The sequence below is a fragment of the Miniopterus natalensis genome, chromosome 3 (assembly GCF_054644295.1).
Source record: "Miniopterus natalensis isolate mMinNat1 chromosome 3, mMinNat1.hap1, whole genome shotgun sequence".
Lineage (NCBI taxonomy): Eukaryota > Metazoa > Chordata > Mammalia > Chiroptera > Miniopteridae > Miniopterus > Miniopterus natalensis.
In genome coordinates this window covers 47,530,234-47,557,992 of record NC_142083.1, presented here as the reverse complement: position 1 = coordinate 47,557,992, position 27,759 = coordinate 47,530,234, and the positions used below count along the sequence as shown (strand labels likewise).

Here is a 27,759-nt window from a genome sequence, read left to right as displayed (position 1 = left end):
AATGTATATGTGTTTTTTAAATTGACTTCTGAAATCTTACCAACCCAACTCCTGACACTTGCCAGGGCTCACCTTGTGTATTAAGTGCATCACGGCACTGAGCTGCTCGTCCGTGTTCTCCGTGGCCACTTTCATGCTGATGCTGTGGAGCACCCTGTTGAGAATGTCACTGTCCAGGGGCTGCTGAAGCTGATCGGCGAGCCCCCAAACGGCCTGCAAATCTGCGTCAGAGACTAGCGTGATGTTGGCAGTCCCGTACACTCTATCAATTCTGGCACCGCCTTTTGGGTCAGAAAGCATAATCTGGAAGCGCTTAGGAAATGGATTTAAAGACCCCGTCTCTGGGGTCAGGATCACATCCAACACGGTGTTTCTCTGGCCAGGTTCGAAGATCAAGGTGCCTTCAGTTCTCACAAAATCCTTCCCAGAAATAGCTGGAGATATGAGAGTACGACCCACTGTTTCCGCACTCCTCAACTCCTAGAAATTAAACAACACACCTCAGAGAAGCTGCAGGACCTCCCATCTTGGCCCAATCAAACTCCTACTCCTTAGACTATCTCGATTTCTCTTAAGCATACCAATGGGCCATAACAACATTACAATGGAATCACTGGGTTTTATAGTTTTTCTAATCTCCCGAGATAAGTTAGAGGAAAATATGTACATCATACAGCGGAGAGGTTAAGAAAGACAGATGCCTTAGAGTAGACCGAGAAAGAGAATTGCAAATGTCACTGCTGCCTCGTGGTATTTCTCCAATTGGGAACACACTAAAAATCGTGCTTTAAATAACACATGCTGCAAAATACATATATATGGAGGAAGAGAGGGAATATTTGCATTTTCCCCTAGAAATGTGGAGGAGATGGGGTTTGGGGGAGTAAAGAGAAAGCAGAGGGAAGAAAGGAGGAAGCAGGAGGGACTGGCCTCTTGTTATTTTTACTTAGACATGAAAACATCCTGAGGAATAAGGGCCTTGGGCATGTACTCCTCTGAATTTGTTTGAATTGTGGTTATTAAAAGTTTTTTGTAAATTGAAGCATGAGAACTCAGTCAAGGAAGAACGGAAGTATTGTGAATTTACTTACTAATGAGCAAACGAATTTTAAGCTCCTAATACCTGCCAGGTGGCACGCAGCAGGTGCAGATATGAAGGACAGAATGCCTGCGCTCATGGAACCCAGCAGAGGATGCAGACAGTACAGAAGCTGTGGAATTAACAATGTAACTTTACATTAAGTTGAATCCTATCAAGAAAAATAAGACAAGGCAGAGCATGCAAGGCAATGGTCAGGGTACTGTATTAGATACGGTTGCTCAGGGAAGCTCTTAATGTGACATTTGAGCAGAGACCTCAGTGATGTAAGGGAACAGGCCACATGAGGACCCGGGGGAAGTATTCTAGGCAGAGGAAACGGCAATTACAAAGGCCCCGAGGAAGAGCCAGAAGGCAATGCAACTGGAAGGAGGGGGAAAGCACAGCAAGCTGGCATCAGAGAGTTGGGCAGGGGCCAGATCATGTACATCCATTTTATAAAGTGTGGCAGGAAGACACTGGAGGATTCCAGGTGAGTGACACATTTTATTTCCCATTTTTGTGACTATTCTGGCTCCCATGCATAGTTAGGCTGTAGCAGAAAATGTGCATGAGGCAGGGGGAAGAGATAGGAGGTGTTTGCATTAGTTCATGAAAAAAATAATGGTATCTTGAAGGAAGATTGTGTGAGCAGAAAGAGTGACATGTGCTCAGACTGCGAATATACTTTGAAGGTCGAGTGAGTAGGATTTTGTGGTTAATACAATGCTGGGTGGAGAGGAAGAAGAGAATTGAGGGCGTTTTCTTTGACCGATGGTGGAAAACTGGAGAAATATTGTTATGGAAGAAATCACGAGTTATTTATTAAGCCTGAGATGCCCCTTAGACAGTGAAATGAAGATGTCGAACAGGAGCACTCAGATACATGAGTGTAGACTAGGGTGGTGAAGAGGCTGTTGGCAAAAACTCAGGGGTTCCCATTTTATAGATATTTCAAGAAACAGGTCTGGATGGTCTAGCCTAGAGAGTGAGTCTCGCTGCACCTCATTACTTATCAGGAAGACCAATCAGGAATAGGAAGGAGCTGCCACAGCGGTAAGGCCTAAGAGTGGGAAAGGGTGATGTTCCAGAGCCCAAAGGACAAGAGCATTTTCTGGAAAGAGGAAGTGACCACGTGTGTCAGACATGAAAAAACAATGAAGATAAAAGGTTTTTAAGAATATCTGCAGCAAAATGGTAAAAATAAATAAGTAAACAAATAAATAAATAAATTTTTTTAAAACCTTGTTGAAGGAAACAATACAAAAGTCTATTGTCTTCAGAATGAATAAACTAAAGTGTCCATTGGAATACTGTGTCACAGCAAACTGAAAGAACTACACACACCAACATGGGTGTTTCTCAGAAACATGTTGAGCAAAAGCAGCACACCATAAAACAATACAATTGGCAGAACCTCAATTGCATAATTTCCCAAACAGTTCAACCTAAACAGCATATGGTAGGTGGTAAAAGTATAAATAAAAGCAAGGGAATAAATGAACATGAAATTCAGGATATAGGCTACCTATAAGATGGGGAGAGGTTATCCTGCAAGGAACAAACAGGATAGAATCAGAGGAGGGTCCATGGCAGCTAGTTATATGATCCTGATAAAGCTGAATTTCTTAAGCTAGGTGGTAGTGACTTTATTACTATAAACTGCACATATACATTCTGTCCAACGTTTTCTGGTAGGACTTATTTCACAATTCAGACATTTAAAGGAAATAGAACCATCAAATGTTCTTGTGTTTATGAAATACACACACAAAAACAAGAAGCACAAAGCAACTTAAAAGAAACAATGGAAATCGATGTAGAAGTAGCCTTTGACTGGAATAGGCAATGTGAGAGTAAGGAGGAAAGGCATGCTCCTTCCTGCACTGTGTGCTTTGGGCTAGGACACACATACATAAATGAAAGGGTTTAAACTGGTTTTCAAATTTGGGGAAGCCATAGGCCTGCTGACTTTAATGATAACTGGAATGAGTGATATTTTCATTATCTCAAAACTTTATATCCTTTGCTTTTTTATCACAAATATGTGGATATAAATGAACTAATGCTAAGACCATAGTATTTATGTCCTGGGAATGCTGACCTACCACAGGGTATGTATACTACTGTTTTAACTATGGTATGAAAATCTATTCAAAGAAGTAAAATAAAGATTGATATCATTGTAACAGACTAGCAACTTGGTCCATAATTATTTTCCCATTCTGGCCAGCTACTGGAAAATAGGATAGTATGTCTTTGTCTTCTAGTAATATGCCTAGCATTCAGAGAGAGAAAATGCAGGGGGAATGACACAATAGACCACAGAAGTGAAACTTTATTTCTAATTTTTCAAATTAAATTTTTTATTTTGAGATATTTGTAGATTCACATGCAGTTATAAGAAGTAATAGAGCCTGGCCGGGCGTGGCTCAGCAGTTGAGCATTGACCTAGGACCTAGGAGATAGCAGATCTATTCCCAGTCAGGGCACATACCCAGGTTGTGGGCTCGATGCCCAGTTGGGGGCGTGCCAGAGGCAGACAATGAATGACGATTTTCTCATCATTGATGTTTCTCTCTCTCTCTCTCTCTCTCTCTCTCTCTCTCTCTCTCTCCCTTCCTCTATCTGAAATCAATAAAGATATATTAAAAAAAAAAAAGAAGTAATAGAGTGATCTCCTGCACCCTTTACTCAATAGCACTCATTGGTAACATTTTGTATAACTTTACTAAATCACAACCAGGATACTGACATTGATACAGTCAAGATGGAGAACATTTCCATCCCCACAGGGACCCTTTCATGCTTCCATTGTGTTATAAAAATGGGATGAGTTACATGCTAGTGGCAGTATGTGTTTTGCATGGAATCATTTATGAAGAATTCAGAAAGAATGCACATAAATATGATAGAGATATTGGCATTAAGATTCTTATTTTGGCAACTTCAATTCCCTTCTCATCTGAGTGTATGAACTAGGTTAAAGTGTGCCTCAAATCTTTATCATCTGCTCTTCATCTCCAGCTTCCTTCTTTCAGTCTACAAAGTAGTGAGCCTGTGGTGATATGTTTCATGGGAGATGAATAATAATGAAGCCCATGCTTTTCTCATTTCTCTCCCTTCATCAAATGCTAAAAAAAAAAAAAAAAAAAACCCAAAACTAAAATCTCCCTACTATGAATCATTTTTTTTGGTGTTCATACCACTTCAGAGCTATTTATAATGGAGATAATTTCTAGATTCTCATATGATAGAGTTCTGTCTTCTTGTCTGCCAAGCCTCGGACTCTGTCATAAAAACAAGCTTTTCTGGCAGGCAGCTTCCAGGATAGCTTACTGCCCAGAGTTCTGGTCCCTACCTCCCGTCCCTGACTCATGTGATTGCTACAGCACATCGATGCACAGATGTTCTATGTATTTGAGCAGCCCAATAGTGACATAACTAAGCACATACTAAACAGCACTTTGTTAAAAAACAAAACAAGCCCAGCTGGCGTGGCTCAGCGGTTGAGCATCGACCTATGATGCAGGAGATTGACGTTCAATTCCTGGTCAGGGCACATGCCTGGGTTAAGGGCTCAATCCCCAGTTGGGGGCGTCCAGGAAGCAGCTGATCAATGACTCTCATCACTGATGTTTCTACTTCTCTCTCTCCCTCTCCCTTCCTCTCTCTAAAATCAATAAAGATATATTAAAACAAAACAAAACAAAAAACTTTGAGGCCTAAAGAGCCTCAAGGTTTGGAATATTTCACAGGGGAAATAGTGGCACTGTCCAAAATGAGAGGACAGCGTCCAATCCCCACAATCGTTCTTTAAGCAGAGTAGATAACACTTTTGTTTTAATTCAGTAGAATTTTGCTGCTAAAACAAACTTTAAAAAGTAATGCTGGAATGGTGTATGGTGTTGCCTGGCCCAATCCCAGGATCCCATCACTTCATGTTACAAAGTATTGCTCTTCTGAGACCCTGGAAACCTACCTGCTCCCTCTATTTCACCTGATGTCACCTAATAGGATGGATGTGAAGAGGAGCAGTAAGACCACATGAACTCATGGATTTAAAGAAACATAAAGATCAGTCAGTGTTTGAAGTTCTGGAGAAGATTTTCAACTAGTTCAAATATAAACAACAAAGACCCTTACTTTTTGTTTATAGTCTCATACAGTTACATTGTGAAGAAATTTTAACTCTCTAAAGATCTTATAAAACAGATCTATGCAAGACAGTTTGCATTGCACAACCAACTTTTTCAAAAGAAAGAAAATTACAAAAGACTATCATTTCAAAAAACATGATCTAAGTGAAAAATCAAACTGTTTCAAGGATGAAGCTTAGTGTAATAAATGTTAGGATCAAATCATAAGAAAATAATGTATTGATTAGTCTCCATTTCATTATACATGCTATAGTTAAGAAGAAAACCTTAATGTATGCTACCATATATCCCATGCTTACCTGGGTACTGAAGTTAACAGACACTGTTAGTCCTGTCCCTGAATCTCTAGACACCTGCAAACTGATTAAAGTGGCCTTTTTATGAGCCACTGGCAGCCGAGAACCCACAGAAAAAAACACGAGGCTCTGAGGTTCAGCTCTCTGTAAGAATTTAATCTGTGCAAATCTGGCACTATTGTTTATTGCTGCCCCAGCAGTTACTTCATACAGTTCCACAAAAAAATACGTTTCAACTTGTGGCATCTGATAATGAAAAAAAGAAAAAAAAGAATGATTATTAATATTTTTCTATTTTAGATAATTCTGATGTAAGAATTAGTGCTATCCACATACATAACTATAGAAAAAATGTTTAGAAATATTTAGAAATACAGTCTATAATTCCAGAATTAAAGTCTTCTGTTAGATTACCATGGAATTTACTGTTTTGGACTTTCTTTCAGAAACACGATTATTCTCTGGTAAGCTTCTTACTTTAAAATTGTCAGGAGACAATCCATGTGTATTTCAATATGCAAAAGGATCAATAAAATGTATTCATACAATGAAATGCTATTTAACAGTTAAAAGGAGTAAAGTATTTCAATACTTTTCAATATGGATGGATCTGAAAACACACTGAGTAGGAAAAAAAATCAAGTTTCATGATGACATGTATAACATGATACAGTAAATGTAAAGCTGAAAATTACATAAAGCTTACTACATATCATTAATGGATACATATTTATTTAAATACTTAAAAACTAAAATGCCATGACTAGTTGGCTCTGGTGGAGGGGTTGGGTTGGGGACAGGGCAGGACAATGTCACTGCGGATAGAGGAAAAAAGAGTGCTTCAACTTTGTCAGTAAGGTTTTAAACAGTTAACCATAAATGTGACCCAGTGTTGATAATAGTCAATTTGGTAATTTTATTTATTTTCCAAAATTCAGAATTATAAATTTAAATTAGTTTATTGATTATAGTTTGCTCATGTTTCACCTTGGTTTTTTCTCAATAATCTCAAATTATTTATTTTCTAAAGCCTGCATTCAATATTATAACATACCATCAATCACCTGTTTTTACTTATTTACTCTTACACAATAATCTAAACATTTTATCTACGTTGTTAGCTTCCTGTCATAACTCAAATAAGCTAAACTGATGCATTTTCAACTGCATTTGACATTGTCTAATTTGATATAATGCATCATTTTTATTTATCAGCAGGGGCCTCATTCATTTGTTTTGTGATAGTTTTAATGAGACTTATGTCATTTGTCACGAAACAATACAATAAACTCTTTAGTATTATCCAACAGTAAGTCGTATCTTAGTCACACTATAAATGAACTTAACTTCCTTTTATAATCTGAAGACGTATGTTTAACTTTTCTATGGCACATATCACTCTTTACAATTCAACATCAGTAAACATTGAAATATGGAGGTAAATATACTCTTCCCACTTTTGAGAAACAAATCTGGCAAATATATTAAACTAAAACACTAGGAAAGTATAGGTACCTTTATTTAAGAACTGTCATCCCCTAATGGCCCAGTAAGTTTAAATTCACAATAGTTTCATTGAACTAAAGATTTCAGCTTTGCATTATTTTATTTTTCAGCATATTACATTACAACATAGACTCTTATCTTTATTTTCCAATAAAATGCTTCTTCTCATTGTGATAATGATTAGAACATTACTTATAACCACTTAGAGTCACAAGAAAATGTAACAATCTAAATAAGGAACCATCTAAAACTGAACTGTGTACAGATGGATGCCAACACATAATCTGACTACAGACAAAAGGACTCTTCCAGTCTTGCAAAGAAACACCACTATTCAAACAATATGTCTGAAATATATTGGGAAACCAAAACTCACAGATCATATCTGAACTTTTCTAGACTTAAATATGACAGGAGACCTCACAAGAACCTATTTCATGTGTAACTACCTTTCCTAGCAAGCTCCTTTCCTCATTAGGTCAGAAGCATTCCAGAATGATCTTTTACCCAACTAAAACAGAATATAATTTTTCCTGGGTCCCTATTTGCTCAGTAGCAGTCAGTCTAAGTAATAACAAAACAATATCTTAATTACTTAAATATTTTAAAAAATATTTGCAACAGATGCTTAAATAATCTATTTAGTTTAAACAGATTTTGTGGAATATGCTTCTTTTTTTTTTAAATCCTCACCAGAGGACACTCTGAGTATGTGCCATGACTGGGAATGAAACCTGTGGTGGGACAATGCTCCAACCAACGGAGCCACACCGGCCAGGGCCTAACAGCACTATTATTAACTCCATCAAACCTGAAAGACTCAGGATGGCTATGTAACTTATCTAATGTCATCCAGCTAATTAGTGGAAGAGCTGAGATTTGAACCTAGGTCTTCTATCATCAGAGCCCAAACTCTTAAATACCGTATTACCTCCTGGAATAAGTTCAATATCCTTTGATAAAAAAATAAAAAGATGGTTCTTAGATCAAAAGTCAAGGAATAGTTAGTTGCGCTGCTCTGCTGGGACCTCCAAATAATCTCTCAAAGTTTACTACAGCAGAGCATGGCTGCAGAACTAGTTTTATTTATAACTCTAGGTATCAGTTTATCAGATATAAAAAGAAGAATTTGAACCGGAGGAGCAATATGTTTCCTTCCAGTCAAAAAATGTAATTTGTTAAAATGCATATTAGAAACTCATAGTACTTTTAAAAAATATATTTTTCCGCCCAGCCAGGTGTGGCTCAATGGTTGAGTGTCAACCTAGGATCCAGGAGATCGGTGTTCAATTCCTGGTCAGGGCACATGCCCGGGTTGCGGCCTGCAGCTGATCAATGACTCTCTCACTATTGATGTTTCTATCTCTCTCTCTCCCTCTCCTTTTCTCTCTCTGAAATCAATAAAGATATATTTAAAATATATATATTTATTTATTCCCCCCCCCATTCTTCTGGGAATATAATCTTCCCTCTTTTTAAAATTCCTCTTATTGAAACTGGAATATGTATTACTCTTGCCTACACCTTTTCTTTTAACAGCTGAGAAGACAATGAGAGCAAAATTCCCTGAAAATTAGCTGCAGGATAAAACTCAGCTCTGTGAATAGAAAAATCATTAGAAAGAGAAATCAAAGGTGAGACCAAATTCTTCCTCTTGCCTAAATGAAACTACTTGGATACAGGCTCAGTAGCATTTCCCGTGTTAGAAAAAAAAAGATATACATAGTAAGCATACTCTGTACTGCTTACTTACTGTAATTTCTTTTTTTTTTTAATTTTGTTTTTGTTTAAAATATTACAGATGTCCCTTTTTCTCCCCAATGACCCATTCCACCCCATCCCATCCCCCTCCCCAGTCCCTCTCCCCACCATTGTCCGTGTCCTTGGGTTGTGCATATATGCATATAAATTCTTTGGTTACTCTCTCCCCCTCCACCCACGCACCCTCCTCCATCCCTCTGACATTCATCAGACTCATCTATGCTTCCATGTCATTGAATCTGTTCTGTTCATCAGTTTATTAAGTTCTTTAGATTCCACGTATAAGCGAGATCGTGTGATGTTTGTCTTTCGCTGCCTGGCTTATTTCACTTAGCATAATATTCTCCAGGTCCATCCATACTGTCCCAAAGGGTACGAGATTCTTCTTCTTTACAGCTGCATAGTATTCCATGGTGTAAATGTCCCACAGCTTTTTTTATACTTACTATATTTTCTTAAAACTTAATTTCAGTTCTTCCTTTTCAGTGAGATAGAAGTATCAGTAGCTAATGAAACTGCCACTCAAGAAAAGTAATATATAGTAATATGATATGTTAAATTAGAAAAAAAATCAATGGGAAGTCAATATTTTAAAAACTTACTTCCTAACTCTATCACTATCAAGGTTGTCCACAGCAGCACCTCTGCCAACCATTAACTCTTATGCATAACTCTAGTGCTTAGATTAAGACCGCTAAAATTCTTTCTGATGAAAAAATCAAGTGTTTGGACAGTAGTTGATTGGATGGCTTAGCTCAGGAAAAGTCAGGCTGGCTGTGGAATATGTTATTGCTATAAAGCAAATAAGCTTCCAGAGATTTTTAAAGCAAAATGAAAAGAAAATTACAAGCTTACTAGGACTTTCAGTGACATGACATGACTATATGAACAGCAAAAAGAAAATCATTTGATAAGTAATTAAAATTAGTTGAATTTGAGACTTTAAAAAAATTGTGTATAGTGGACCTGCACAGTTCAAACCTGTGCTGTTCAAGAGAAAAAAAAGAGAGAGAACTAATGGGCATGGGCAAGAGTGTGGTGATTGTGGTGGGTGGGGAGTGGAGAGGGGGTGGAGGTGGAAGAGGGCACAGAGGGGATAAATGATGATGGAAAAAATAAAATTAAAAAATTCAACTGTAGTTTTGATCCGTACTTGGGAATCTGGATGTGGAGGGCAGACTTAAGTTAGAAGTGAATTTCCCACGTCAAGGGTAGCTGGTACCCCTTCCCCCAGCATTGTTCAGGGTCAACTGCAATTGCATTGTGTGTGCTTTTCCTGCTGTTTTAAGTGTCTGGCATGTACCAAAGAAGCTATGATACTTTTGAACATGCATAATATTATGACCAGCTTTTTAATTAAGTATCTCAGTTTAACTAAGTAGTAGACAAACAGCAAATACTGAGTGCTCCTTAGGTATTAAAGTATCACAGAACAGTCTTTTTTTTAAAAAAAAAACAAAAGCTACATTTGATTACTAAATGATTAAAGCTCTGCAAGGTGATCGGTGACCAATATCATCTGAGTAATGCAGATTCCTTTGGAAAGAGGGGGGAATGCTGTCTCCTGAGTGCCATGTGCAACATAAACTAAGAGAATTTATCCAAAGGCTCACCAAGCTGGCCTCTCTGCCTCTTAAGTAGATCAAAACTGAACTTTCTAACTATAGATGGAGAATGAGAGAACTTTCATCCTATAATGCAATCTATAGATATGATATGATGCAATCTATAGATATAATGTAAACAAAACACTAAACATTCAGAGTAATCAGAGATAATTGGCTGAAAATGACTCAAGGGATCATTCACACAATGAGCAGGCAGGCCAGGATGAATCTTGAAAATGACAAGAAACAGAAACAAAGAAAACTGAAATATAACTGACATATAACATGTATTAAAGTGTACAAGAATGAGCTTATTTATAAAAATTCTCTAATGAAATCAATTCTAAGTCTGAAGTCTGTCACCAGCAAAGAGAGTTAGGCATTATGGCTAGATGAGACACAAAGGCTCTCCACATGACCAATGAGCACATTTCAATAAAGTGGCTTTAAAATACTAATTCTAAAGCAATAAGATTAGGAATTGACAACACTATGCCTCATCACATCTTACCTTCCCAGGTTTGAGCTCCAAGGTGATGGAGCACTTTGTCTGACCGGCTGTACAGGTTGTGGTCCCTGACACAGACAGAAGTTCATCTCTCAGGTTCACACCATCTTTCTGGAGCACAGTGGCTGTTTTGTTAAATGTGACTCGCCAGAAGACCTTGACATCTTCAAAGGCCCTAGGAACAGAGCAAAACCTATGCACATGCAGTAACAGTGCATTGCCCCTGTGTTTAAGGCAGAAGGTTATCGCTGTGCCTAAGTGGACCTCTTCATCCGAAGCACTCACTTTACATGGCAGTCTATGACCACACTCAGTTCAACACGGAATAAGTATTCATTGAACTACTGCATATCAGGAATGCGAAAACAAATAATATTTTTCTGCCAATTATGCCTATTATGTACCAGGAATATGAAAAGAAAAATAATAGAGAACTTCTGCCTTCAAGTAAACATTTCTCATTTGTCTTTTAACAAGAATTCTTCTAAAGGAAAAGCAGTATTGCTAAAAATGATTGTTACAAAAGTAAAGAGTAAGAGATGACCTCCATTTTCAGAGATTATTTAGCCCCAAATGGAAAAGGTAATAAATATATGTATGTGTGAGTGCATATATGCATACCTAGTGCATGTATATGATGAGTATTCAGAAGGTGTGTACTACACAATATTAAATTGCAAGCAAAATTGTGGTATAAACTGAAGTCTCCTTAACAATAAATGGTTGTGCATGCAGAGTGACCAGACAATAGTAAATGTGAAGTGGTAACTTACATAATCTCTACTGCATGAAGTACAACACGTTCAAGGTAGCCCTAAGTCATGCTCATAAACCAGTGTGTTAAATCACAGACTGAGAACTAGAGCATCTGAGCACTGACGTACCAACTACCACACGACCTTCTATCAACATTTGATCCTGCCTTTACCATTTTAAGAATTCAAATACAGACATACTACATCTTCCACACAGATACAAACATACCTGTTTGGCTGCCTCGCGACAGTAAGATGCAGTCTGTTCCTACTAGCGCCTTCACCCAGCTCGAGCCCACTCTGGGACCCCTCACTGAATCCTATGATACCATTTTGAAGATCATTTCCTGAAAAGAAAAATGCAGGGTTATAGTATCCTTATGACTTTAAAAGATCTCCAATACTTCACAAATCTTTCCAGCTCAGATGGTATAAAAATGAACAATTCACTAGTGAGTAAGGGGACCTACAATTTGTAAAGATCTTTACTAAAAATAGGCTAGAATAAAAATGATAACATCAAGGTGGCTAACACTTTGAGAACAGAGGACCTGAAGGAAGAAAACATCCAGTTCTACTCCCCATGCTGAGATCCATGCTCATCTCTCTCCAATGAGACTCTACATCTCATACTCCTGGACATTTGATATATGTTTATTGTCTAAAGTCAGTATATTCTCATAGAATATAAGTTCTACCAGAGCAGCAATACTGTATCTACTGCTGCATCCCCAGTACAACGAATGGTGGCCAGCACATTGTAAGTGCTCAATAAATATTTATTAAATAAATGAACTCCATTTAACTGATTTACCTTCCTAGAAGAGAGCTGACCAAAAGACCATTTATGTTACACATTCAGTTATTTGCCCCAGAGAAAAACAGAACTATTAAGGAACTCCTGAGTAACTCTGGGTAAAAGAAACTCCTCTGAGCAGTAACTCTGGGTAAAAGAAACTCCTCTGGAGGTTACAGGCACCCTTGTACCACAAAATTGTGTTTAAAGTAGAAAAAATGTAGAGTTCGCACTACACTGAAATAGCGCACTGTTTTCTCATGGTGTCATCTTAAACTCTAAAGCACTGTGTAAATCTTATAAACATTTGTATAAAAGAGCAGAGTAGACAAGAATCATGAGATGGTCTTCTCAGTACTCTAATTAGGATAAAGTATTGACAAGATGAGCTAACCCACTTAAAGAAACATAGTATGGCCCTAGCCGGTTTGGCTCAGTGGTTAGAGTGTTGGCCCTAGAACTGAAGGTCCCAGGTTTGATTCTGGCCGAGGGCATGTACCTCGGTTGCAGGCTCGGTGTCCGACCCCAGATGGGGTGCATGCAGGAGGCAACCAATCGATGTCTCTCTCTCACATCAATGTTTCTCTCTCTCTCCCTTTCACTCTCTCTGCAAGCAATGGAAAAAACATCCTCAGGTGAGGATTAAAAAAAAAACAGAAACAGAAATATAGTATGATTTCAGAGGAAAATTGCAAATTATCAACCTTTTTTATTTTTCAATTACAGGTTGCTCTTAATATTATTTTGTATTAGTTTCAGGTGTTCAGCAGAGTAGACAATCATATACTTTACAAAGTGTTTCCCCTGATATTTCCAGTGCCAACCTAGCACTATACATCGTTATCAAAATATTATTGACTATTTCCTCTACTGTATGTTCGATCCCCATGACTATTTCGTAGCTACAAACCTGTACTTCTTAATCCCTCCACCTCTTTCACCCAGTCACCTAACCCTCCTCCCCTCTGGCAACCACCAGTCCGCGCTCAGTGTCTGAGTCTCAGAAAATGATGTTTCAATGAATTACTATGAGTGATTCAAGTAATTCACCCTTTAAATTAAATTTAAGATAGAAATGATCTTATAAAAAATCCTGCACCACAAAATGGTACATTTTTATCTCCATCACTCCAAAGACACACCTGTAATAATGATCATGGCAAAAGCTGCGAATCCAGCGTCATCCTTTCCCTTCACGATCTGCGCTCCCCCCCGCGGGTCCGTGAGAAACACGTAGAAGAACTCCTGCCCCTCGGGCTCCTCATCATCCACAATTTTAACCAGCACGCTCCGTTCCCTCTGTCCATCTAGGAACGTGAGGGTGAGAGTCTGCTCTTCAAAGTCCTCTTCTTCAGCCGCCCAGGTGAGGTTGGCGAGCCCGCGGGGGTCGTGGAAGGGCAGTGCATCTGCACCCTCCTGAGCGGCTCTCCCCCCGTAAGTTGTGAGTGTCACGCTGACGGTGCCCGCAGAGCCGCCGGCTCTCCGGATGAGGACCTCTGCAGAGCTTACTGTGCCGTTCCTCGGCTCCTCGCCAACGTAGACAACGGGCGGCCCGACGCTGAAGGTGCCATGAATGGAAACCTGTGCGGTTCCAGGGGCCACCCCAGGCGCCCCAGGAGGGGGAACAAGTTTCTCAGGGATCGCAGTCGCCCCGGTGACAATGGCAACCATTTGGGTTGGCTGCGGAGTGGCAGTTCCCTTGGTCATGTCGGGGTGTGTGGAGGAGTCAGTCCCTAAGGGAATGAGAGCTGTGTCATTATCCTGTATCGTGATCACTGCCACACTGAAGTCCAGGTTCAGGCGTGGTCTCCAACTCGTGTGTGTAAACCTTTGCAATCCTTTAATTTCTACTGAAGTTAGGTTAATGTAAAAAAATTCTTCTATCTCAGGAAGCTGGTCATTAATAATGATTATTTCAAAATTAACCTCGGCTTGGAATTTTTGAAAAAGCAGCTCCCCATTCTGAACGGGCTCAAAATCTTCCAGGGGCTTTGCGCTTCCTGCAGTTGTCTGATAGGAAACTTTAATAAGATGGCCGTGGAACCCAAAGAGCCTTTGTACCTGTAATCTGATCATCTGCGTATCCTCTGACACTATGATATGTCTTGAACTAGGGGAAAATTGAAAGACTCCCATTGGTTCAATTTCAGCAACGGTGAAACCTGACCTGGAAAAAAAGCCATAAAAGAATTGATGAAAATAGAAATATCACTGCAGAGATTCATCTTTCACAGATTTAAGATGCTGCTCATGAGGGCATCTTAAAAATGACATGCCCTTTCAAATTCCATAAAACTCTACTTACTTACTGATGAATATATCAGAGCACAAGAAATGTTAGAACAGGAGCTGCTCTCACTGGTGAGGGGACCTAACATGTTTGAGCAAAGTGCAGAGCTCAGAGGTCTCTGTTCTGTCTCTCCAGTCACCCCAGAGCAGCTCTCTAAAGGGTCTGAAACATCAGGCTCTCTGTTATGATCAGTACACAGGAAACCAAAACTTCATAGAATATTCTGGATGTCAGCCGAGTTTCTTATCTACCAAATAGAAATAGTTGCCCCTACTAGATGCAAAATCCTTGTTTCTTCCAACTGGATTATAATGGGACTATTCTCTCACACAAATGTTACTAGAATTTTGCATGTGAATTGGAAGAAACATCCACAATTAAGTGATTAATCCTTAGCTTCATCCCATGGAGTTTTGTTAGGAGTTAGTAGTTATGTCAGAGGTACTGGTAGTCCATCAGCCTAATCCAGACAACAGGCATATTTTCCTTGGCTAACAGTTATTTATTTTTAATCTAAATTTGAATGCCTTTCAGGAGGACACCCTAGAGACCATCACTCTTTATGGTAAAGCACTGATAACTCAACACATAGCGCAATGTTAAGAGCTCAGACAGTGGCCAGAAAGACCGGATTCAAATCATGGCCCCAACCATTATTACCTGTGTGACTCCAGGTATATTACATAATCTGTCTGTGACTCACTCTCTTTTTCTGTGAAATGGGACTGACAATAGTATCTATGTCCTATGGCTGCTATTAAGAATGAGTTAAACACATATCATCCTTAAAGTAATGCCTGGCCTGGAGCAAGCACTATAAAACCGTTAACTATTACTGTTGGTGTGAAATGCATTTGAATCTGTTACCCTGAAATACATTCTGTGGCCAAATACTTTTAAAATGACATATGTAAACTTAAAGCCATATTTGATGCTGCCAGCCAGTATTTCCCACACATAAACATGTACACAAACACACTAGGACGCTCACTGATTTTGCTCACACATTTCCCCCATTTTCCAAATAAGTAAGTAAACTGAAGAACAGAAAGATCAAATAACTTTCCCCAAGTCACACAGCAAGCAAGTGTCAGGGCCAGGGCTAAATCCATGAGTCTGCTCTAAGGTGTGCCCTCTGTTGTTCCAATCAAGCCCATCCCAGGTATGAGAAAAGTAAATTGCTTTGGGCTTAAACATATTTACCTGCAAATATTCTGATTTAAATTAAACTCAAAAGAGCCATTGGCCTAAGTCATACTATTACCCTACTGTGATGGCTTCTTCTTACTCTGAATCCCTTGGAGAAAGCAGGTTATTTCCAGCTACTTCTCAAAAGACAGCCCCTTTCAAAATAAGTGGCTTTGCCATTGTGTTTCTTATTGGAGATGCTACCCCAGGCCAGCATTCTTGAATTAGAGGTCATGCTGAACTCTCTTGGAGGCAAAGAGTGGTGGTGAACTGTGAAAGCCAGCCTCCCTCCGCGGCACCTTTGGCATGTAGGCCATACATTACTCTGCACCAAAACTGGTTTTGCCTCTGTTTCAGGGAAAGTGGTCCTTGTGGTGTTTGTTTTTTGTTTCAACTGATTATTCCTCAGAGACGTCTTACCTAAGTTCGGCCCCACCAGGGGCACTGCTCTGCACTCCTGAGAGGTGAACGACAAAGGCCTCCGGCTGACCAGGGCTGGGAAATGTCCACAGCAAGACGCCTTGACTTTGTTCTCCGTGGGAAAATGAAAGGCTCCCTGAAAAAAAACGTGGAGGGGAAGTAGGGCATCATTTCTGAGTTCTTAAATTGGGACTCAACCCTTAAAAATGTGATGAAATATTTCCTTTTCTAAAATTCTATGACAGTCTACAAAAAGCAAAACATTTTAAAAATGGGAAAAGAGGGAAATAAACTTACAGCAAATTCCCTAAACTATACGAACTTTGCCTTCAGTCCCTGTCTACTCTGCCTGGTGGGGGCCAAACCCTCCAGCATCTGCGTCTCAGTGACCCTCATAGAGCTAATGGTATAATTGAAAAATAGACTAAGTAACAGTTGCTCTACTGGCAAATATTCAGGTGAACATGTAAATGGACACAAAAGTGTGACTTTTCATTACTGTATGGTTGAAATTAAGTGTTTAAAACTACTTTTAACAAACTCCTGAAGCATAAACAGTCTGCTCTATTTCCAGGTGAGGTATGAAATTTCTAATTTGACTGAATAAACTTTCTCTCATCCTCCCGAAGCAGCCTTTGCAATTCTGATCTCTTAAAAACGGGAATGCTATATTACAAAACAAACAGTTCATTTTCCCAGAGGGAGGATGAACCTAGAAAATTAGTGGCAATTACACACTTCCATGTTTTAAAAGCTACAACTCACCCAGTTTCGGGGTCATGTTGCCAACAACCATGAATTCAGGGCCTTCTAACCCAGGGGCATATCCAGCCACCCAGGCAACCATGAGGGAGCCGTAGGTGCCTCTCCGAGAAATCACGACTTGGCTTGTTCCAGCAGTGATGTCCGTGAGGGAAAAAGCAGTTGACTCAAACCCAACCTGAGGGAAAACATGCCGAAAATACTTTATTTCTCTCTATAGGTTCTTGTTTTCCGGAGAGTGGGTTAAAAGTCAACTTCCTCTTTGTTTACACAATATATTTTCCTGTTTTAAAATATGTTCAATTAAAGAGTAATGTTTAAGAAATGATATCTGAGACTTGGAAATGTATTCCATTTTATAATTCTGATGGGAGGGTTACTTAGATGTAAGGAAATAGTGAATCTTAAGAAATTCTGTCTGGAGGGGGAGAGAGTAACCAAAGAACTTATATGCAGATATGCACAACCCAAGGTCACAGACAATGGTGGGAAGAGGGACTGGGGCAGGGGGTGGGGTGGGGTGGAATGGGTCGTTGGGGAGAAAAAGGGACATTTGTAATATTTTGAACAACAAAAGAAGAAATTCTGTCTGAATCTTAGTCCTTCCTATAAAAGCTGCCCTCTTGTGGTTCCCAGATAGCACCACACGCAGGGCCAATTACCTGAGAATTGGCAGCTTTCTCAGGGACAGGAAGGACAGCGGCTTTTGCTTCCTGCAGAATTGTTGGCATGCCATAGGAGCGTCCACCAACAAGCATCACAGTCACCAGTTGCAAGGTGAAATTGGAGCCCAGTGAGAGGAAGGCCTACAGACAAAGGGTACCAATGACTTTTTTAGTAGTGAAAAATAATTTATAGAGAAAAATACTGACATTGGTATAAGTTATTAGCACACTGCCTCAGGATACATTTCTATCAGTTTCATGAATCTATGCCCTTTCCTCTGTGTTATAAAACAAATCACTGTTATGGAGACTGTAGGGTGAGGAGTGATAGTAATACAGGATAAAAAACACAAAAGTGCAAATTCTCCATGTGTTCCCAAATGGCATCAGGAATGATGAGACTCACGAGCAGCAGTATTATTAGCGATAGAATCAGGTGCTACAGGAATGGAAAGAACTCACAGGTAAACAGTGTCAGCTCCTAAAACCAGCATAACTCAATTTCTTTCTCTTCCTTGATAGTAACTAGTAACTCTAATATTTACTCAATATGGATAATAACTTAGGTGTACTTATTATTTGAATATTTGACAAATAATTACTAACACCATGTATTAAATATCAATTTTCAAAGTTTTAGAATCCAACAAAGTAGGGGAATCTTCAATTTTAAAATTGATGTTTCTTTAAAATATATATATATATGAAATATACATATTCCCACAGAAATATTGTTGTTGATAATGGATTAGCCTCCATTACCCCCTTAACCTGAAATATTACTAAAAATTTTGTACATCTTGATTGAAGGAAAAAACAACCATGTACTTAAAGATAATGTACTTAAACATATGTCATCCTCCCAAATGTGCAAAATATGTACCATACTGGTTTCAAATGCTGTGCAACATGAGGGTAACAGGTGTCTCATTCATATAATCAATCTCCATTTTTGTCAAAATAACATTCACTGAACATAAATCATGGGTCAAGTGCTAAGGAAACAGAAATAAATCAGCGTCCTGATTGCAATCATTTGTCTCCCACCTCTCTGCTAAGGGTAGGCCCCTTCTTCCTTATGCAGTTCACTGGCTGGGCAGCTAAGGGATTTTTATCCCTAATTCCTGAAGAATGAAGGGCCAGGCTCCGACCTTTGTGCCTCCCCACCCGGCCCCTCTGTTCTTGAGCCCACCCAGCACACAGTCTTGTGTGACTCAGCAAATCCCCAGGGTACAGTAATTGAACCTTAAAGTTTAACAGTAGTAACAGCAAACTTGAGGAAAAGCTGGTTTCCCTACAGAAGAAAAGCAAGGGGATTAATTTGCAAGGGAACTTGGGGGTTTTTAGGAGTGGTCGTGTTCTGCAGGATGTGCTTCCACTGCTAAACTTAGTGGAATACAAACAGGAAACTGCTTCATTTTTCTCCTATTACTGCTTTGTGGGGTTTCTTTCCACTACCTGTTCACAATGTTGTGGGTAAATGGCTAAGCTTTCTGTCACTTTCAAGAAGGTAAAGGCCAAACCTATATCAATCAAAACTTCCATCACGCATCAGTTAAAGCTCTCCTGCTTATCCCAGTTTGTTTGATTCACAGTCCAGGCTCTGCAGTGGGAAAGGAGTCACGGTGTGATGTTTCAACACTCCTTCAGTCCCCTTAGGCCTTTCCACTGATCTCCTGGCACATTCAAGGTTTGGGACAGTAGAGGGTTGCTCTGAGAGAGAATGACAAAATCTTGCCTCGCTGCTGTAGTCCTTTCTTGCCTAACATTGGCCGACCACTATCCTTCCATGAAGACAGTCACTCCAATTCTCAACCTTTCATGGAACTTATGTGGGAGTTCCTCAAAGACCTCAGAATTCCACTCCTCACCGTTCCTCCAGAGACGATTACCTTTTTTAGATTCTTTCTGAGCTTCACACTCCATCCCACAGATTGTTCTCAAGACTGTTCTAATCTGGCTACCCTCTGGGGCAGCCTTTCTCAACTGTGTCGTAATTAATCCCCAGTGCCATAGTGCATCCCACGTATCAAATAAATAAACTTCTCTCCTATGCACAGAGAATGATACTAGCTACGAACCATCCTCGGAAGGGGTAAGACAGAGTCACTCAAATCACTTTCCGTGGTTTAGACTACAAAGGCCGCCGAGGTGTCTACTAGACTCACAGGAAATCCACACATTCTTATCACTCTCACCCCAAATGTTTGCCTGAGCAGTCCACTGCCTTCTCTCTTTTTTACCATCACAGAGAGTCAGAGCCAATTTCCTATGTTCCAGATTTGCAAGGAGAGAAGCAGGTACCAGTTTCTGTGTTCGTGGAGCTCCTCCAAACTCCAGGGAGCAAGTCAGTCCCACAGGAAAGCCTAGATTCCTTCCCTTCAACAAGTATCCTGTGTGTGTATGTGCACACATGTGTGTGCATGCATGTCAGTGGTGGGGTGTATATGTATAATGGTGGGGCGATATGTATAGCAGTTGAAATAATTTCTGGAACTTTGTAAATATTAAATAAGCGCCTGCCACTATCTAGACCAAGGGTGGGGAATGTCTGGCCCATGGGGCCGAAATCATTTGGTCTGGCTCTGCCAAGGCAACTGCAGGCAGAACTTGAAATTCAATAAATCTAGGAGCTTTTTTCATAGCTGAATTTTAAGTTGATAATTTTGTATGGCCTGAGAATGATGTTATAAATATCCAAATAGCCCTTGGCAGAAAAAAGGTTCCCCACCCCCGTCCTAGACAAAAATACTTCATCTCCATATTCACATATAATCTGCAAAAACTTCACCCTGTGCATTATCCAATAATTACTATGCATTTTCCAAGGCATTCTTCATGGTTATATTTAAATATCTGAATAAGATTTAAACTGGTGACGAGGTAAGCCAGGGCTCTCACTGAAGAAGTTTGATTGGAATGATCAGGAAACTGCTGCACACCTGACTCCTTACTGGCACCGCGTCCACTTTATAGCCAGCACCGTCTTTGACCACCAGCTGCCTCTCTGCAGTCTCTGTAACAACTGGCTGCTCCTTATGATCAGATGATATTCGATACCCAACAGCCACATCTCCGAAGGTTCCGGCAAGCCTGGTCACGTTAATTTGGATGAATCTATTGAGGTCCTGCCCAACAAGCACTGACTGGCGATCTGCATACAGAGCGAACACTCCATGTGGGTCATCATTTGCAGAAACAGAGAACTGCGTGATGCATTTTTCCGGATCCAGTCCTGCTCCTCCCTCTACAGAAACAAGCTGGATCACATAGGCTTCCTCTATCTCGGGTATGTCATCTGGTAGCAAATGAACATCAAAGCTCACTGCACGCTCTCCATCAGCAATGGTGAAAAATCCTTTTGTAGAGAGAAAGTCTCCAGTAATATCAAACTGACTACTTATTTCCCAGTAAACCTAAAATAAAAGGGAAAAAAAATCCAACGATGTTATATAATTCAGTAAATTGAATCAAAGTCCTTTAAATTATGTTTTCCTTTCTAATATACAAAAAGGAAATATTAATTGTGCATCATTATATTCAGAGTCTCCAAGCAGTTAGTTTAGAAAATATAGAGGAGTGACGTTTGAATCATGAAAGTATATTAACTCTTTCAGGCTGTCGTACACAATTTGCAGGGCAAGACTACAAAAATCTCATTTTACCTACTTCTAAAATAATAGCAAATTCAAGAGATAAAGAGGAGCAAGTTTACTTTAAAATGCCAGTAACTACAAATACATTCCATATTGAACCACAGACAATGTTTAAAGGTAAAAAGTGAATAGATAATCTAATGCTTTACATCAGAATTAGTTGTTGTTTGTTTTTTAACTATAAGGGAATATTTATTAGATTTCTTAGAATCAAGAATTATTTTCCAAGAATTTCTGGCCTCCAAACCATGAAGCTTCAACTGAACAAGTACCAGTTACAGGTAAAGCAGTAACTTCATAGAGAAATTTCACCAAATATGTTTCTCTAGAAAAGAAACAATCTAGATCGGTTAAACAAATATCCTGATGATTTAAAGGGCATCCTCGAATGTTCTATATCAATGAACACACAAATCTAACCTCTTAAAAATCAGTTGCTAAATGAAAAAAAAAAAAAAAAATTATATTGAGAAATAAAGTCCTGGAGAATACATTAAGCAATTTACAAAAATCAGAAATTTAAGTAGGAAAAGCTTCATGTTACAGCAAACAAGAAAATACAAAATAGTTTAGTTATACTCTTCATGACTAAATGTGAGGAAGACCTTTTTAATCTAATTGTAACAGAATGTAGGGAGGCTGCTAAGGTTGATGCTGGCTGGAGAGCCTAAAAGTAGTTCTCAGCTTCTGTGAAAATTCATGTCACTTCAGTTTATGAAAACCTTTAACCAGAACAACACCGTTTCTCTGTCCCTCTCAACTACATTTGTTAAGCAAATTGTTACTCTACTTAAAAATAAACTGAAAAATGATACCTTAATCTCTCCAAAACTGCCCTTGACTCTTCTGACAAAAAAAGTGATGATTAGGGGCCCTTCCAGGGCTGATGGCTCCAAATAGGTCTTCACAGTTAAAGACTCAGGAGCGAACTGAACCACTCCATTGGGATCACCAAACTTCTGAATCTAAAAAACAGAAACAGAGTGGAGTGAATAACATATATAACAACTATGAATGAAAATACAGTGTCCAGTTTGTCAATCAATACACAGAGAGCTGAAGAAATGGAAGAAACATAGAGATAAAACTGAAATATAATTATCTAGCTATCTTCTTTATTACACTGACTGTTACCTATAACAAGTAAGTTCTTATTCCCCAAGGATAATGGGATATAAGTGTCCAGAAAACTGCAATTTGTAGAATCTCAAAAGGATAGTACTTTGATGCCTCAATTTAGGTTTATTTGCCTTATGTTTGTTTTACTTAACCAGTTAATTTCTGCTAACTTCTCTCTACTGGTTACAATACAAGGTGGCGGGAGGCAAAAGGCCCTGTGATGCTTAGTTGCATGTGTCAGTTTATAGATTATGATACCCAGTTGCTTGGTCAAACACTAATCTAGATGTTGCTGTGAAGGTTATTTTGTAGATGTGATTAATATTTACAATCAGTTGACTTTAAGTAAAGGAGATTGTCCTCAATAATGTGTGCGGGTGTCAACCAATCAGTTTAAGGCCTCAGGAGCAAATACTGAGGTTCCGGGAGAAAGCATTCTGCCTCAAAACTTCAATCAGAAACCCTGTGTGAGTTTCCAGCCTCCTGGCTGACCCACAAAATCCAATCTCAAGACCATAACTTCAACTCTTGCCTGGGTTTTCTGCCTGCTGACTGCCTGCTTGTCATTTAATTTTCTGCCAATTTAAACTGGGAAAAGAGCTGGCTTGTTCAGATTCTGCCATACTCTGTTTCGTAATCCTTTATGGTAGTGTGTGAAATACGGCCTCTGTCAAGATTGTGAACCTCTTTACCCCCCAAAATTTCTATGTAAGAAAACCCAGAGCTTGGTGAGCTTGTTGATTCTCACAATCAATCAATCAAGCATTCTCTCTCCCTCTCCCTTTCCTTCCCTCCCTCCCTCTCTGTTTCTCTGGAAAAATATGACTGATACAGACCCAAGTCAAGAGTATTTTCCAAACTTGAAAGAAGATGTCCACTTCTCTGCATTGTTTTCAGTAATCTTTGTCCAAGCATTTTCTGCCCCAATGGACTGGGTGGATCATACCAAATACAATGAATTTTAATCTAATCCAATACATCGTTGTGCTAGTTGAACAAGCATCATTCTTTCTTCACACAATCTGGCTCATAACTAGTTAACAATTTTTATGTACTTTGATGGCAAAGATATCAAATGTATAGGATGAGATCACAAAAACCTCCTTCCTAAAAGTGGCAAAGCAAATATTCCCAAAACACCAAATTCTCTTAAAGAGTGTAAAATAAGTATTTCTTGCTATATTAAAGTCTTCTTAGAACTGATACCAATAATAAGGCTATTTAAGAAACTAATATAACAGCTATAAGAATTATTATGACTTCATTTTGTTTTATAACTTTCAATTCATCATAAGCCTATAGAGTTTCAACAAATGTAAATGCATTTTCTGATAACTCCATTAAAAATTCTGTGGGAAAATAAAGTCATACTTACAGTTAATGTAACAGCTTTAGCCCTGGAATCTAACTTAGCTTCTCCTTTCACAAGTTTAAGTTTAATAATAAAAGTCTTTTCAACTTCAATTTCTTCGTGAGGATAGACTGTGAGGATTATGGTTCTCACTCCACCTTGTCCCTCTCCAAAATGCAAGGAGCCGCTCACGGGGTCTGCAATGTCTCTGTTCTGCGGTGGTAAGGCTTCCTGAGAATTGGGTCCCACTATCTCCCAGTTCACCTGTAGAGTGTGTTGTGTTTATTAAATAGAGATGATCAGTTTTAAACCAAGAATCACTTTGCAGGATATGTAGTGTTAGAAAAAAGTACACATATATATGAAAATTATTCTAGAATAATTTTCCAGCAAATTCCTATGTTATCAACTCCATTTTTTAAACAACAATATTTACAAATATAAACTGTATAACTATAGAATATAGTTTTCATGAATGACAATGCCTAATAAGAAAAGGGAAATGTGAATGAATACCTGGTCATTTCTCATCACCAAAGGATAACAAAAATATAGAAGTACATATTTAAAATAGGTATATTAGAGAAATGTAAAAAATTTTAAATATATAAGTACAACACTGTCTTGCTGTGTGCACAGGTTCTGTCAATCCAAACCTATTTGAATAATGAAGCCATGTGAAAAGTCTGCTGGGTGCGCAACTTCTTCTAAATATACTGAAATAAATCCCTAGTATAAAATGAACAAATTTTCAAAACTTGTTATAAGAAACAAAGTTTCTATATTATAATAAAGGCATTTTTTAAAGTCTCTACAGTCTATCTTCCTCACAACTGTCCTAAGTCAGCTGTTTAAAATGACAACCCAGTGACATCGACATTAGTGCCTTGGTGAAAACTTTCTAATGGCAAACTATTTGTACTTGGCATAAAAATCCTTAACCTGTTTTAAGGGGTCCTCTGTGATCAAACACCTACTGAGCCCGCTGAGCTATCCTGTGCTGGGACCCCAGCACCTCCGGCCCCCACAACATGGACCTCTCTGGACCTCAAACAGCCAGGCTTGCAGACCTACACTGGCTTCCCCTTTCCCTAACCACGCATCCCTCAAACCATGACACGACCACCCGTTTCTCATCACCCAGCCTTCAGTTTAAAGATCATCCTCACCATCCAATCTAGAGTAACAGCAGGTCACTCTCGACAGTGTCTCCTGATTTCACATTCCTGCAAAGCACTTAGTGTTACCAGATCATCTTCCTTTCACTTATTTATCATTCTAAAAGCTTTACGAGAACAGAGACAAGGTCTGTCTTGTTCACCAGTGTTTTCAGTGCCCACAACAGGATCTGGCGCACAGAAGGCCCTCAACAAATACTTGCTGAATTAATGCATGCTACCAGAATCTGCCATTTAATTTCTCACTTGCTCTCGAGTTCCCTGAGGACAGCCATATGCTGAGGACAGACAGCTTATGCCTCATACATTTTTATGTGTTTCACAGGACTTAGAAGCTATGTTACACCTTTAGGTAATTAATAAATTGTATTGATTGTGAATAAATAAATGAATATATTTGAGGAATAAGAAAATCCAACACCAAACTCAACTATCAAAAATTATTTTTGGTTGCAGGCTCGATCCGCAGTCGGGACACGCAGAAGGCAGCCGATCAATGACGACTCTCATCATTGACGTGTGTGTCTCTCTCTCTCTCTCTCCCTTCCTCTCTCTGAAATCAATAAAGATATATATATATATATTTTTTTTTTAAATTATTTTTAAAACCATGAGAATGATAACTCTACCTGAATCTCTCCTAGGAGTCCTCCAGTCCGCTCCAGCACCAAGGGTAAAATCATTGTGGAATTGGGATTAGGAAGAGAAATTCTGCTTTGATTGAGAAATCTCACAACGCCAAAGGGAGAGTCACTCTTGGCAATCATGATTCTGCTCACTAGGTGGCGCCCAAGCACCGCTCCGCCAGTAGCTCCAACGAGCAGAATTTCAATGGGCTCCGCAAATTCACTGCATAGCAAGGAGCAATTCTGTGAGTCTAAATACATCAAAATGCTTCTAAAATCCAAATAACTAGTCATTTTCCTAATTGGTCATACATATGCAAGGCACAGTAGTCACACACCAAGTGGGAAGAAGAAGGGGCTCAGCTAAAGGCATAAACGATCAATTTCAATATTACATAACCTGGGCTTGTTATTAGACGTTTTTCTCTTTATAATTGCTTAATGCATTAAAGAAGTGAATTGCAGAATGTTTCTACATTCTGATTAGACTTTTCAAATCTAAAATAATAAAAATTATTATTTATGTATTCAAAAAAAAGTAATAAACATTCACAATGGTCTCCAAATCCCTTTTCTCTGCCCCAGAGCATCACGTCTCCCCACCCCCAATTTATCACTTGTTTCTCAATGGCCAAGTGTCTAATCTAAAATGCTATTATCAGTGCAAAACATAGGTAAGGACTGGAACACAATATTCATGTTTTATGTATGCCCATATTATAGCAGTCACCCAATATTTGTGGTTTCGCTCTTTCTGGTTCAGCAATGAAGCATGATTCAAAAATATTAAATGAAAAATTCCAGAAATAAACAATTCATAAGTTTTAAATTTTATGTCATTCTAAATAGCGTGATGAAATCTCCCACTGACCTGCTCCATCCCAACCAGGACATGAATCATCCCCTTGTCTAGTGTATGTATAAGCTACCCACCTTTAGTCAATTAGTAGTCATCTGTGTTATCAGATTGACTGTCTCAATATCACAGTGTTTTGTTCAAGTAAACCTTATAGTAGTTTATGCTATGTCACAATGCCTACATATTCACTCCACCTCATCTCATCACATAGGCACTGTGTCATCTCACATCATCGCAAGAACAGTAAGTAGAGTAAGATTAAGATATATTATTACAGTATATTGTTACAATTGTTCTATTTTATCATTATTGTTGCTAATCTCTTACTGTGCCTAATTTATAAATTAAATTCTATCATAGGTATGTATAGAAAAAAAACAGAGTATATATAGGGTTCAGTACTATCTGCAGTTTTAGGATACTGGAGGTATACATGAGGGGAAACTTAGCCTTATCCCCTGCAGATAAGGGGGAATACTGTATTTCTCTTATCACTAAATTGTTACCTTTCATGGTCATCAATGATGGAGACATTTATAAAACTTAAGCTCTGCCCATGCTGAAATGTGACTGAGTCACCATGCAGTATGTAATTGATGCCACCAGGAGCGGCAGAGGAGCTCTGAGAGAGGAACTCAGCTGTCACACGGCCGTAGGCTCCATGCAGCCTCACCACTGGAATCACGATCGTCCCGACACCTTCCTCCACTGTAACAGCATTTGTAATTAACTGGTATGTCAGACTAAGCAACTAACTTTTATAAGATTCAATCAAATTAAGCATGACAATTAAGTATAATGGTGGGGTGAAAGTACTCAATGTTTCCATAGCTCACTTATTGCTTTAAAAAAATGATTGGTGAAAATTTCATGACTTATTTTTTAGGAGGAATATAGTCTATCACAAGTTGAAAGTTCTAGTGAACAGTATAAGTTAGAATTTAAATAACCTACATAATCATCAGCATAAGCATTCCTCCCCTATGTGCCACATAGGAATGAACGACGCTTTACTAGAAAGTGAATATTCACTGATTTCTAATCACAAAGAAAATTAAGCATTGCATAAGTTAAAAATATATTCATAAAAGTGTTTTAAATATGAATATTTCAATAGTTCTAAGGTTAAACATAATTTTTCTAAATTGCTTTGTTCCTAACCATTCAGCTTTGGCACA

General features: G+C 38.8%; 1 protein-coding gene across 1 annotated transcript in view; it reads right to left on the bottom strand.

The window, feature by feature from the left end:
• Positions 1 to 27,759, bottom strand: part of ADGRV1 (adhesion G protein-coupled receptor V1) — a 404,143-nt gene that overhangs the window by 235,375 nt on the left and 141,009 nt on the right. The window contains exons 67-79 of the mRNA XM_016216159.2: positions 27,088 to 27,289; positions 25,726 to 25,945; positions 23,943 to 24,182; positions 22,264 to 22,413; positions 20,735 to 21,208; positions 17,790 to 17,933; positions 17,131 to 17,305; positions 16,366 to 16,501; positions 13,610 to 14,634; positions 11,901 to 12,018; positions 10,920 to 11,091; positions 5,538 to 5,780; positions 73 to 480 (exon numbers count right to left, since the gene is read on the bottom strand). Coding sequence (XP_016071645.2) covers positions 73 to 480; positions 5,538 to 5,780; positions 10,920 to 11,091; positions 11,901 to 12,018; positions 13,610 to 14,634; positions 16,366 to 16,501; positions 17,131 to 17,305; positions 17,790 to 17,933; positions 20,735 to 21,208; positions 22,264 to 22,413; positions 23,943 to 24,182; positions 25,726 to 25,945; positions 27,088 to 27,289 — 3,707 coding nt within the window. The remainder of the gene's footprint in view (positions 1 to 72; positions 481 to 5,537; positions 5,781 to 10,919; positions 11,092 to 11,900; positions 12,019 to 13,609; positions 14,635 to 16,365; positions 16,502 to 17,130; positions 17,306 to 17,789; positions 17,934 to 20,734; positions 21,209 to 22,263; positions 22,414 to 23,942; positions 24,183 to 25,725; positions 25,946 to 27,087; positions 27,290 to 27,759) is intronic.